General features: G+C 40.5%; 2 protein-coding genes across 2 annotated transcripts in view; one reads left to right on the plus strand and one right to left on the minus strand.

The window, feature by feature from the left end:
- The first annotated feature begins 207 nt into the window (after positions 1 to 207).
- Positions 208 to 2,867, plus strand: tlcd5b (TLC domain containing 5b). Its single transcript, XM_061056181.1, has 3 exons — positions 208 to 449; positions 1,621 to 1,820; positions 2,138 to 2,867. The coding sequence occupies exons 2-3, from the start codon at positions 1,631 to 1,633 to the stop codon at positions 2,683 to 2,685; spliced, it is 738 nt and encodes a 245-aa protein (XP_060912164.1). The 5' UTR covers positions 208 to 449; positions 1,621 to 1,630; the 3' UTR covers positions 2,686 to 2,867.
- Positions 2,868 to 3,654: 787 nt separating this feature from the next.
- Positions 3,655 to 12,741, minus strand: part of arhgef12b (Rho guanine nucleotide exchange factor (GEF) 12b) — a 42,120-nt gene continuing 33,033 nt past the window's right edge. Inside the window, exons 31-38 of the mRNA XM_061056113.1 lie at positions 12,533 to 12,620; positions 12,291 to 12,371; positions 12,107 to 12,201; positions 10,073 to 10,414; positions 8,984 to 9,226; positions 8,153 to 8,352; positions 6,830 to 6,902; positions 3,655 to 6,741 (exon numbers count right to left, since the gene is read on the minus strand). Of these exons, the coding sequence (XP_060912096.1) occupies positions 6,719 to 6,741; positions 6,830 to 6,902; positions 8,153 to 8,352; positions 8,984 to 9,226; positions 10,073 to 10,414; positions 12,107 to 12,201; positions 12,291 to 12,371; positions 12,533 to 12,620 (1,145 nt within the window). The 3' untranslated portion in view covers positions 3,655 to 6,718. The remainder of the gene's footprint in view (positions 6,742 to 6,829; positions 6,903 to 8,152; positions 8,353 to 8,983; positions 9,227 to 10,072; positions 10,415 to 12,106; positions 12,202 to 12,290; positions 12,372 to 12,532; positions 12,621 to 12,741) is intronic.

Genomic DNA, 12,741 nt, shown 5'->3' on the forward strand with positions numbered 1-12,741 from the left:
AAGAAACACAGCAGACTTGGATCTCTCCTCACTCTTCAGCTGAATTCAGATTATGCACAGACCTCAGTAAAAATGTGATACATTTAGCAAAATTCAGTTTGGTGTGACTTCAGAGTGTGACAGCTGCTGCTGGTATCACCCGTCCTGTCTAAAAGCAGGTATCTGCAGAGACTGTAATCCTTTAAGAGGATCAGGTCTGAGGTCCAGAGGGAAGGGATAAAGGATCCACTAACTGTCTATAGTAGCCTGCACATGGCATTTCTGTCATCTTGACAGATTGGACATGTGTCATTTAGAAATGTGCCGAGCTTCAGGCCCTTTGGTTTGGAGTTTTTAATGCCTGATATGAAGATAAACAGCGATGGAGGACGAGTCTGTGCGCAGCTGCTGGAGTGATTTTCTTCATGTTTCCTGAGTCTGAGGACGACTGAGCGGAGGAGGGGGTTAAGGTAAGTCTGTGGTAATAGTGTTACACACTACAATAAAAGTCACTGGGTCAAATCTGAGCCAATATGGTACTCTAATGCAACACTGGGTCAGATTCACACAGTATGAGAAGAAATCCATTCATGAGGATCTCGTTGATTTACATTCCCAAAAAACACATAAAAGTTATTTTCTTCTTTTTTCTCTCCTATAGACAGATGATTCCTCTTCATTTTTACATGTTGACTTTCATTGACAAACTTTGGTTTTCACAGAAAATGCATGCAACAATTAGCAGAGAAAGAGAATGAGTGCTGTCACATGGGGCCCCCTTAGGGAGGTTTCCTACTGTCGTTGCAAAAAATGCACGTTTTGGGCCACTGCTTTAAATTAAAGGCTTTATATGTGATTTTTCAAACTTAAATGTAGAAATCAAGTATATCCTGTGAAAATAACTCTGTGAGTCATGACTGTCTACAATGGGTGTAACACCCGAGTCCCACTGTCTGTGATGTTTTCAGAGTTTTCAGAGTCCTATCTTCACTTTGTTTACATCGCCAGGACGGCCGGCTGACTCCTCCCCTCGTGTATAAAAGTTGTTTAATTGAGGGACTAGAGAAAAGAAGAATAACATACTGTACTCACTGCTTAACTGTGTTTCTAGATCACGCTCATTTCAGGTAAATTTACATGCAGTGTGAAGATACCAGCATAATAAAGATCGCTAGCATTAGCATGCTAACACAACAATGCAGCGCGAGTTGTTTCGGTTTCATGCTGGTGCTCAAGGGCGACACCTGCTGGATCAAAAAATCACATATAAAGCCTTTAAGTTTGCCTGCTGGTCTGGGGCCCCAAGCAGTTGCCTGCCTTGACTGTTGACAGGCAGTGCCCCCTTGAAGAAGGCGACCCGGGTTCAAATCTGTGGCTCCTTTCCAGCATGTCATACCCCACTCTCTCTTGCCCCCCCCCCCCCCCCCCCCCCATCCCCCCCCCCATCATCTGTTCTGTCTCGGCACCAAAAAACCCGAATTATCTAAAAAGCAAACAAACATGTCTGCTAATTGTTTCACTCGTTAAGGCTTTAAGGTGACTTCTAAATTAAATAAGTTTGGCTCAGAGACAGGAAGTGACCCAGACATTCAAGCTTTGTATCTAAAATGAATAAATCAATTGAAATCTTCCCGCAGAAAGAAAGACAGCCATGCCTGTGCTGGAGGTGATCTGCAGCCTGATTGGCTGGTTCTCTCTCTACCTGTCGTTCTGCTGGACGTTTCCCCGTCGAGGACCCGAGTGGAACTGTCGGCTGGTCACTCTGTCTCACGGGGTCCTCATAGTGCTGCTGACCGCTTACGTCATCTTCATAGACGGACCCTGGCCCCTCACACATGCAGGTGGGAAAGGATCCAAATCTACAGGGGAAGGGTCGCAGGGACTAAGGTCGCGGTCACACTGGCCTACTCTTTGAACCAATACACAGGCCCCCACATAAAGCAAACTACCCATCACTTTTTTCTCATTAAAGCCATAACAGCTTTAATTTATGAGACATGAAGACAATTATTGATATGAAGGTCATTTTTTAAATATTGGTCACCATGCTGTAGTCGTTGCAGAAATAACAGAAATTGCATTAGAGCACATTAGTTTGTTTTTTGTGCTTCGTCTTGATATTGCCTCATGCACAACCCTGTGTCTTTCTATCCTCCAGGTACAGAGAACACTGAGCTGCAGACTTTGTCCCTGGCCGTCTGCCTCGGCTACTTCCTCTTCGATATGGGCTGGTGTGTATGCAATCGAACCGAGGGTCCCGTCATGCTGGCTCACCACGCGGCGAGCATGGTGGGCATCCTGCTGGCCTTGCTCATGGGGGTGTCGGGCTGCGAAACCTGCGCGGTTATCTTCGGCAGCGAGATCACCAACCCCTTGCTGCAGACCCGCTGGTTCCTCCGGCAGGCGGGCATGTACGACAGCCTGCTGGGCGACGCCGTGGACCTGCTGTTCATCTTTCTGTTCGCCACCGTGCGCGTGGGAGTGGGCACCGCGATGTTCTACTGCGAGCTCACCTCTCCCAGGACCTCCCTCGTAATGAAGCTGGGAGGCGTGGCGATGTACGGACTGGCCTGGGTGTTCATGGTGGACATAGCCAAATTCGGCTACAAGAAAAGTAAGGCCAAGTATAAAAGGTGGCGAGAGAACCAGAAACTGAAAGAAACGAAAACACCAGAACCCGATGGACTTTCAAACAAGAGTGACTGACGGGAATCATCCTAAAGATTGTTGAACTTTGTGTTTACTGCCATAACGTTTTGATGCTACAAGAAAAGAAACAACCTCGTCAGCCAAGTTTACCTCAATCTATGAAACCTCTTTTACTCTAATTTTCAACTGCAACCGAAGCCTCGTTCAAACTTACACAGAACTCCTGAAGTGTTAGGGATGGGCAGGACAGTCGGATTTTGTCAATCCCCCGAGTCTCTCTGAGTCTAATGAGTGTGTTGTTGTCAGAGCCGTGTTTACATGGACGGGACGGCCGGCTCCTCCCCTTGTGTATAAAAGCTGTTTTAGTCAAGAACTAGAGAGAAGAAGAAGAACATACTCACTGATTATTTGGATGTTAGTAAGCGTCGAATGATCAGACACAGAAATTTGAAGTCAACATTTTTTCATGAAAATTTTCAACATTTTTCAAGCAGAAAATTTTCAACATTCCTGAATTAAATTTTTTCATGAAAATCTTCGACATTAATTTATTTTATTTATTTTAATTAAAATGTTCAACATGTTTGATGTTAACATCTGACTCTACCTTTAAATAAAACTCATCCAAAGAATAATATGTTTTTTTTGTCCAGACGAAAACAATTATTGGTTTAATGGAGAGCTACTTCCCGAAAATACTTTCTGACAAAATCTTGTCCCCAGGTCCTTAATTATGGTGCGTTCAAATTGATAACTGCATCGTGTGAACGCGAGTGGAGAGGGGGGTTGGAGGTGTGTCTCTGGAGGAGAGCGGAGGCTTCAGTATGGAGGAGGCGTGGCCTAACAGCAGTTTGTTTTGGTTTTAATACTGGTGCTAAAGGGCGACATCTACTGGATCAAAAAGTCGCTCATTCTTCATTTAAAAAAAAGTTTTCAACAATGTCAGAAAACCTGTTTCCATGGTGATTAACGCTGATGTGTAACATGAAATATGTAATAAAACAAAATAATAACAATAACAACAGATTTCATGCTGAGTGGATACTTAACCCTGTTTTAATTAGTTTGTGTTAAAATATTACATGATTGCATTGTGTAAAAAAACAAACACAAACCTTTGATACACAGTCATATTTGTACATTATATTCCTTTACATTTAAATCAGTCCATAAAAACATTTCCCCGTCCGTGCAGTCAAGTGGCCGGTGAATGTTTTGAAGTGTTTTCAGTCCAACCGTGAAGGTGAATCTTTGTAACGTGTGCCTTTAACAATAACAGGTTATATAATACACGAAGAAGATGAAGAAGTCGGGGGCAGAACTCAAAACGATCCTGAAGAAAATCTCATGATATACGCAAAAAAAAAAAACGAGGAGGTGAAGAGGTGAAAAATGGCACTCGGGTTAGTTGATAGCTTCACTGAGATTATCATGGAAGCTAGTGGAAGTCAGAAAAAAAGGAAAAAATACACCTTAGAGGTAAGTTAAACCGATAAATGTACATGTGAACACACACACTGAGGAGCCTGTACTTTGTATGGTATGATGTGCTGTGCAGCAAAAGTTACACTCAATGTTTATCATTTTATAACAGCTGCACTAAACTCATCCTGGTGAAACAGAAAATAAAGAAAACCAAAATGTGAGTCCTCATTGAACAATGTAGATTCTTAAAAACACAAAAATGTAACTGAGGTTCTGTTTGTGTGTCTGTACTGTTTGGTTATTCGTCGACTCTTATTAATTTGGTAGATATTTGGTGAGCTGAAGACAGAGCTGATCTGGTTCTGTTGGTTTACCATGCTACATTCAAGTGCTCTGGGAAATTGTAATACTGGGGGGTTTTAAAAACAGCTGCTAAACAGAATTTCAAAGTTATTCAGTTATGTCAGAGATTCAAACTTAAGAAGACGATCAGTACACACTTTTTTCGTGGAAAACTTCAAAAATAATTGATGTTTGATTCTGATTCATGATACTTCATGTGCCAGGAAAAGTGTGTGCAGCTCTGAAACTTGTGTCTTTGCTTTTCTTCTGCAAGTAAGATATGAAAGTTGATCTAACTCTCATATCCGTGCATAAAGTTTTGAGCTGGATTCATAAAGAGGTTAGCCTAGCTTAGCATAAAGACTGGAATACAGTGGAAAAGGTAAAAAAAACAACATTGCCTTAAAGGTGGAGTCAGTAGAAATGTCCGTTGCAGTTTGTAAACACAACATTTAAACTGGGCCCCTCCTCCTGTCAGGATGTAGTGTGTACGTTTACTGCTTGTAACTTCACTGCAAGCTACCTGAGAATATAACGGTTGTTGTTTGTTGTATAGCTAACCGCCGGTGTTCGGCCCCTGCATGTCCAACGGAAAACAGACCAACTCTGCGTCTGCAGGTAAGGGCCGACCTAAAGCTAAACCTCGTCTTGGAACGAGCTGTATGAGCTTGGCACACCGCCTCATTATCTCTTCTTTGCAGCTTTGTCCACGTCTGTCATATTCACCGGTTTAAATTGCGTCCAAACCCACCTGCGTGCTGTTATTGGCTGGAGGAGACGCACCAGCTTCACGCCCAGAAACGACCCGAATCAACCAAAATAAACCAAAAAAATCTAAATCCAGTCAGAGGACAAAGTCTCTGCAGACACAGTCCCCACCACACATGTATGGAGGCCCAGAAGTGATGATTAAGCGGCATTACTGAACATTTTTTTCATGACAATTTTTTACATTTTAGAAGTCAAAATCTTTTCATGAAAATAGTCGAGAAATTTGAAGTCAATTGTTTCACGTAGATTTTTGACTTTCTTGAAACCAAAACTTTTCCATGATTTGGTTTTCCAAGTAAAACGTTTTTCATGAAATTTTTTGACATTTTTGAAATTAACATTTTTGCATTCAAATCTTCGGCATTTTTTATTGATTAAAATTTTCGAGAAATTTGAAGTCAAAAAAATTTCATGAAAATTTTAGACATTTTCGAAGTCAAAATCTTTTCATGACAATTTTCGAAAAATTTGAAGTCAATTTTTCCATGAAAAATGTCAACATTTAAGTCAAATTTTTTTCATTCAAAATGTTTTCAACATGTTTTATGTTAACATCCGAATCTACCTATAAGTAAAACTCATCCAAAGCTTAATATGTTTTTTTGTCCAGACGAAAACTATTTTTGGTTTTATGGAGAGCTACTTCCCGAAAATACTTTCTGACAAAATCCTTTTATCCATCAGCCCTTTTGTCAAATATCTCAAGCTGTCTAAGAGTTATAAAACACTGCTTACAGCCATAGCACCCTGAACACTCAAGATCTCGTCCAGTCTCAGAAGCTAATCAGAGCCGGGTTAGTACTCGGATGTTTGCATTTTAACATTTCTGCATGTGTGAAGATAAAACAAACATCCAACCAATGACAGTTAAGAGGTGTGTTTTTTCCATGTAGCCCAGCTGGTCCTCCTTATTGCCATTTTTATGCTTAGCTAGGCTAAAGACATACATTACAAACCATGCAACATAAATATATGTTTTCTTTGAGGGGGGGGGGGGGGATGTTTTTGCAGATGTTCCTGAATCTTTACACATACTCACCATGATGAGAGGAGATTAAAAGTTTGCTTTTCAGGGCAGTAACAGAGTAGGGAAGTATCGTTAAGCACGTTAGACTATGTGGCGTTTGAAAAGCACGAATTGCAAAGTGAAATATCAAGTTTACAGCAGTGAGTCCTGAATAAGAAATCCACCTTCTGGATCCTCAGAGAGTCATCCTGCACACAGTCTTCATGTCTGTTCTTATTTTGTCTCCGTGGTACATCCACAGTTAGTCTGTTTTCCAAAGCGTATCTCCAGTGTTAAAGATAATTTATGCATTGATAATTAATATCATTAGAACAGAAAAGAGAGTGAATAATCCTCTGGTTCTTCCGCAGTGTCCCTCCTTTAAAGGAGCGTCATTGGTGATTCTGAAACTTCCACTGAAACAAGACGTGGTCGGAGATTGATTCTCTGTTGTTTGGGGCGACATCAACGATAACAAGGTCCAGAAGACACCCACAGAGAAACATTCATCTGGTTCATACGACGACGACAGCAGGAGGTCTTTCATCACTGAATCCCGTCTGGTAAACCTATAAAACAAACAAAGATTTAACAAAAGATTTACATGAACTTCAATCAGCTGGGTTTTTTTTTTTTAAATAAGGGAAGAGAAAGTACCATTGTTGTCCTCTGAGTCAGTAGCCGGGTCGCTGTGTGTTTGTCGCAGCTCGTTGTACTTTATCTCCACCTCCTGGAAACATCAAATACAATCAAAGCTCAGTAAGTAATTTACTGTTTTGTAAATTGCACTTTGTGTCTGTCTTTGTATTTCCGTCTGTAACTTTGTGTTTTTGCTGCTGCCTGTCTCGGCCCGGTCTCCCTTGAAAAAGAGGTTTTATATAGGTTAAATAAATAAATAATAAAAGTCCACAGATCAGGAAAGAAAATAAAGGTAAACAATCAATAAATCATGTAAATGCTGAAATGAAACAATGAGGTCCATGTTGATATTAAACTCTCAACCATTTTTTAGAGTTTTTCTGGAGATTAATAAAGATTCAAAACAAGGTTTTTAGTTTTCATTTGAAATTACTAAAGTTTATAGGGCTTGTTGGCTACAACTTACGGGTCAACTGATTGGTTTAAAAAAATAAACCAGCTAAAACAAAGTATTTTTAATATTTTCTGACACTTCTTGTGACTTTAAAAATTAAAAAGTTTGTGGAAATAAAAATGATCGTTGGGCTCCTCAAAATTGTTATCTCGTTTTTTTTTCTTCCTCTTGGAAAATCCGATTAGATCAGCGGTTCCCAGACTTTAAGTGACCCCCTTTGGCAGATGAAAAATATTTTGAACCCCCCACACCACCACCATTCACATCAACATATAAAGACAAACACTAAACTACTTGTCAGTCAATCTCTTTATGAACAAATTCATAATTTTTTTGATTTAATCTCGAACATTGGATGAAAAAAGTCGGGCAGCTGTGGCTCGGGTGGTAGAGTCGGTCGTCTCTCAACTGAAGGTCGCTATACGAGCTCAAGTCTGTTTAACATTTACCAAAAGTCAAAAAGTGAAATGACTAACAATCCTCAAGTTCAATAACTCTTTCCACAAGTGGAAGTGTACATACCTTGTATTACTCTATTATTGTATTTTTTCTCCCTTTATTTAACTGATGAAAATATGTTTGATTTTTAACTTCTTGTTATTTTTAATAATTATATTCCTGTTTCCTGTTTTCTTGAGCTGTTGTAACAAAAAAATTTCCCCCATGGGGGATCAATAAAGTTTACCTTTATCTTTAAGCCCACTTTTAACCAGGGAGCAGTTAAAAGTGATACTCTAACATGAAATTTCCAAATTTTAGACATCTTATGGAGATCTTTTACCTGGAAGTCCTCTCTCAAAATTTGCAATGCTTTGCTTGCAGCTTTTGCACTTTATGATTCCCCCCCACCATCATAAAGTATAAACCAGGCTGAACATGTGCAGTACCTTCAGATACTGCAGGTCGGCCTGCAGGAGGCGCAGGTGAGTCATGAGCTGCCTGCTGAGGTTGGGCCCACTGACGCCTCCTGTCTGCGAGGAGGAGGAGAGCAGTTTGCTCATGTCGATCCCCGCGTCCACTCCTACTCCCCCGTCGTCATCGGTGCTGCTCTCCTCTGAGCCTCCAAAGTCCAGAACCACAAAACCACCTGGAGGGGGAGAAGCAGAGCAGACGGAGGAGGAGGTCAAATTAAAAGTCTGATTTTCAAAAGCTTTCTCTGTGAAGTCACAGCAAAGTGGAGCCTCGACCAGATGACATTTAAAAAACTGGAATTATAGCTGCAGCTTTGACAACAAACTAAAACATCTTCCGGAGGTGAAGAGTTTTTTTTTTTAAACATTTATTCTCCAAAGCGTGCATCCACAAACTCACACAATAAAAAATAAAAAAAAGAGATACAAACAAGAGGGGAACTGTGGTACGATACAGTTTTGCAAGCAGATTTAGATAAAAGCAAACAAACAAACAAACAAAACAAAAGGAAAAGGGTCAGTAAATAAAATGAATGAATTAGAAAGAGGGACAAAATAAGTGAATGAGCAAACAGGACAAAAAGAAAACATGGGGACAGTATAGTAACACAATTATGTAAAATAAAACTGGTGGGATAGGTTGTACACATGGTGATGATTTGTTTGTTTTGTTTTTCACTTTGTATGGGTGCTAACATGATGATTGCCAAATACAGACTGTTTGTAAAGTCTGGTGAGTCAGGTGAAGAGTTTTTTTTATCACTACTAGAAAAAAAATCAACAAGGAAACAAAGTGGATGCCCTCACCGTTGCGTTCAGGTGTCTCTGACGTCCCTGTGAGTCCCGAGGGAAGCTGAGTGCCGTCTCTCTGTGAACTTGAAGACACTCGGCTCTCTTCACTCGCAGCAGACGGCCCCCCCTCGGGGCTCCCGGGCAAAGAGGCACTCGGCTGACAGCCGGGCGCCCCACTCTCCCTCTTCTCCCCCCCTGTCTCCTCCTCCGCCTCTCTGCTGATCATGTGGTTGAAAAGAGCCTGCTTCAGCATGGCCACTGGGACGGAGAGAAAAACAACACAAATATAAACTCTCTGTAAAAAACTTATGGAGTAAAGACTTCCTAAAAAGAGAGAGAAGCCAAACTCCCTCTGAGTTTGTAGTTCTCAGTTCTGGGTTCACGCTGACAAGTAATAAAAATAATAATTTAATTTGTAATGCACTTTACATTTTGTGTCAAGTGCTTCTATTCTAACATCTGAGACTTTCAATGTTCCAGCAAGATTTTCTTTGATTAAACACCCTCTTTAAATCCTGTAACAAGACTCTTTTCTACGGAAGCCCAAAGTGGACAATCATGCATTTCATTTGTCTCCATATTCCCGTGATCAGGAGTCATTTTTCCGTTTTTTATTTTCTCGAGATGTTGACTTATTTTATGTTGTTAAGTGCGTAAAGTAGGCACTTTCTTCTTCTTCTTCACTCACTTCACTCTTTTTTTTTTTTTTACTTGCATGAACCAAAGACTGCATATAAACACGGACAAGGACTGAATAATGTCATGCATTGGTTTCTGAAGGGCTGTTTGGGAGCCCACCCATGAAGGAGGAGTGTCTGCACATTCACTTTACACACTGACACTTTACACTGTTTATATTTCTGTATTCTATATTTTGTATATTCAAATATTTCTTTTTTTAAATGTTACATTTTATTTCTTATGTTTTAGTAATTTGAGTGTTTATTTCATGGCCTTGCGGAACAGTCTTTACATTTCACTGCACATCTGTATGAGCATGTGACAAATAAAAATCTTGAATCTTGACTCTCGAAAGAGCGTTTTGCTTTGGACTGAACATCTGCTCGGAAAGTCTAAGAGTACGCCTCTGAATGTGTAACTTACACGTCTTGAGAGCCTCTTCGCCTTTAGAGGAGGAGGGTGAATCGAACGCGTTGAGCTCTTGGTTCTCAGCAGCGACGCCCTGAGGTGTCTCCTCCTGCAGGAAGGGCAGCTGCCCGTCCAGGAACGCCTCCAGCTCTGCTTCATCTATCTCTTCATCACCCCCTTCCTCCTCCTCTTCCTCCTCTTCCTCCTCCTCCTCCTCCTCCTCCTGTCTCTCTGCTGAGGCCAGCTCCTCTTCCTCATCCTCTGATTTCATGCCGTCAAACGGGTTGGTACTCGACGGACGCTGAATGTCTGGAGAAGAGGCGCCATCTTTATCGGCGACGCATGGAGACGCGAGATCTGAAAGTGTTCATCAGAAAGAGCAACATTTGAATGTGTTGCCAATCTAACCCGGAGGAGAAAACTGATGAAAATGACAATACTCAGGTTGTATTTAGTTGAAAACTTTCAGAAAATAGCACAAAAAAAAAATCAAACATTTCTAGATGACGGCCTTTTTTTTGTCCAACCAACAAACTAAACTCCCCCAAAAATGTGACTCATAAATAAAAACAGAGAGAAGCAGAAAATCCTCTTGACATGAAGGCTGAAGCCGGTAAAAGATGGCTAAATAATATTTGTAGTAAGTAAAAGCCTTCTTGGGTCCCTTGACAGACACGATATAAACTCAAGCTATTCTGATTATTTTTCTCAATCAGATTCTTATCATTCATGACTGAAACAAACGTTTCTGTCTCAGTAACTTTTAAAGTCTTTATATGTGATTTTTCACACTTAAATATAATAGAAATCAAGTATCTCCTCTGAAAATAACTCTGTGAGTCATGACTGTCTACAATGGGTGTAACACCCGAGTCCCACTGTCTGTGATGTTTTCAGAGTTTTCAGAGTCCTATCTTCACTTTGTTTACATCGCCCGGACGGCTGGCTGACTCCTCCCCTCACGTATAAAAGTTGTTTAATTGAGGGACTACTGAAACCATCACTGCATGAGTGCCCTGCGGCGCTGGGGAATGGGAGTCTTGCTTTAAGATTTATTATAGAAAGTGAACGTTCTGTGAAGAACCCAGACAGCGTTACAGTTTACTGTGCACTGACTGTTATTTAATGTCTGTTTTTTTTATATATTTACCTTCTTTTTAAACATTGCTGTACATATATAAACAACCCAACAACACTTTTTTATTTTTTATATTCAGGTCTAATTACAGATTTTTTACGGTTTTGTGGTTAATTTGTAACAAATGTTTCATGTCATGTACGTCTTTGTAACCTGCTACTGGATGCTTTGAATTTCCCTCGGGATCAATAAAGTATCTATCTATCTAGTTTTACTAAACAATAAATCACAACATGTCAAAGGAATACGTGCTGTGTGATTGTGGGTTTCCCTGTGCTACAAACAAACTCTGCATGTTGGGGAGGGCACACTGGTGTGAGTGTTATATTTGCATAAGCAGGTAGGAGTCCAAGGCGAGTTTGTGTCCAGGTCCTGTGGTCATGATAATCAGTTCAGTCCACACCTGATAATTAAGAAGCCTGCAGCCGGCCATGCTCGCTCTCTTTGTTCTCTGCAGCATGCCGAGCTGCACGATGCTGACTGTGTACCTGAGTACTACATTTATTTATGTGTAAATACAGTATATGCTCCTGTGCATTTTTTGGATGGTTTAGTTTATTAATTAGATTTGAACTGTCCTCTGTCTTTCCACAAGTCAAAGTGTTTATAGTATATGCCTAGTATTATTTTGTAATTTCTTGCTTTATTTAATTAATGTAAATATGTTTGTTTTTTTACTTTTTGCAATTTTTACTAATTATACTACTGTTTTTGAGCTGTTGTAACAAAGAAATTTCCCCCAATGGGGGATCAATAAAGTTTATCTTTATCTTTATCTTTATTGGTTTGGCCCTGATGAGTGTTTATTTTGTTTTCCTTTAAGCTTTAAATGGAAAGGAAAGAAAATAAACTATGAACTACAAACAGCCTAAATATTTCTGCACTCATGAAAACACGCTCAGCTTCCGTACCTGAAGAGTTGCTGCTTCCATCCGATGTGCCAGCAGCCTCTTTGGTCGCTTTGGGCAAAGCTTGTTTGATGATCTCGATGGCGTCTCGCTCGGCTCTGAGAGTAAAAAAAAGAACACAAACTCATTAGAAACAACGTTAAAATAAAAGAAATCAGTGAGTTAGTGGCTGTGTTGGGGGACTCACTCGGTCTGAGCTGGAGGTTTGTCTCTGTTGTGAGGTTTGGCCTTCATGGCGTCGGCACATTGTGTGATCAGACACTGCCACCTGGATGACAGCAGGTGATACAGCACGGTGGAAAAAGTTGAATCACTGTGACGCCAATCACTCATGCTCATGTTGTTTGTTTTTCTTTATAAAGTGGGAAACTGACTTCATACTGAGGATGTACGAGCTGAAGGAAAGAAAAGGGATTTGGTGATTCTTACATTCTCTGATCGGACACCGTCTGAGACTTCACCTTGTAGATCTGAGCCCCGTTTTCTGACATGGACAGCACGAAGAAAGACCTGTTGTCTGATGAGGACAAAGACATGAACACTGTCAAAAACATACAAACTTAAAGGGATACTTCACCCATTTGCATTAATCTTTGTATCATTAGAAACCTGGTAGTATTTTTGAATGGTCGTGCATC

This window comes from Labrus mixtus, chromosome 14, assembly GCF_963584025.1.
Source record: "Labrus mixtus chromosome 14, fLabMix1.1, whole genome shotgun sequence".
NCBI lineage: Eukaryota > Metazoa > Chordata > Actinopteri > Labriformes > Labridae > Labrus > Labrus mixtus.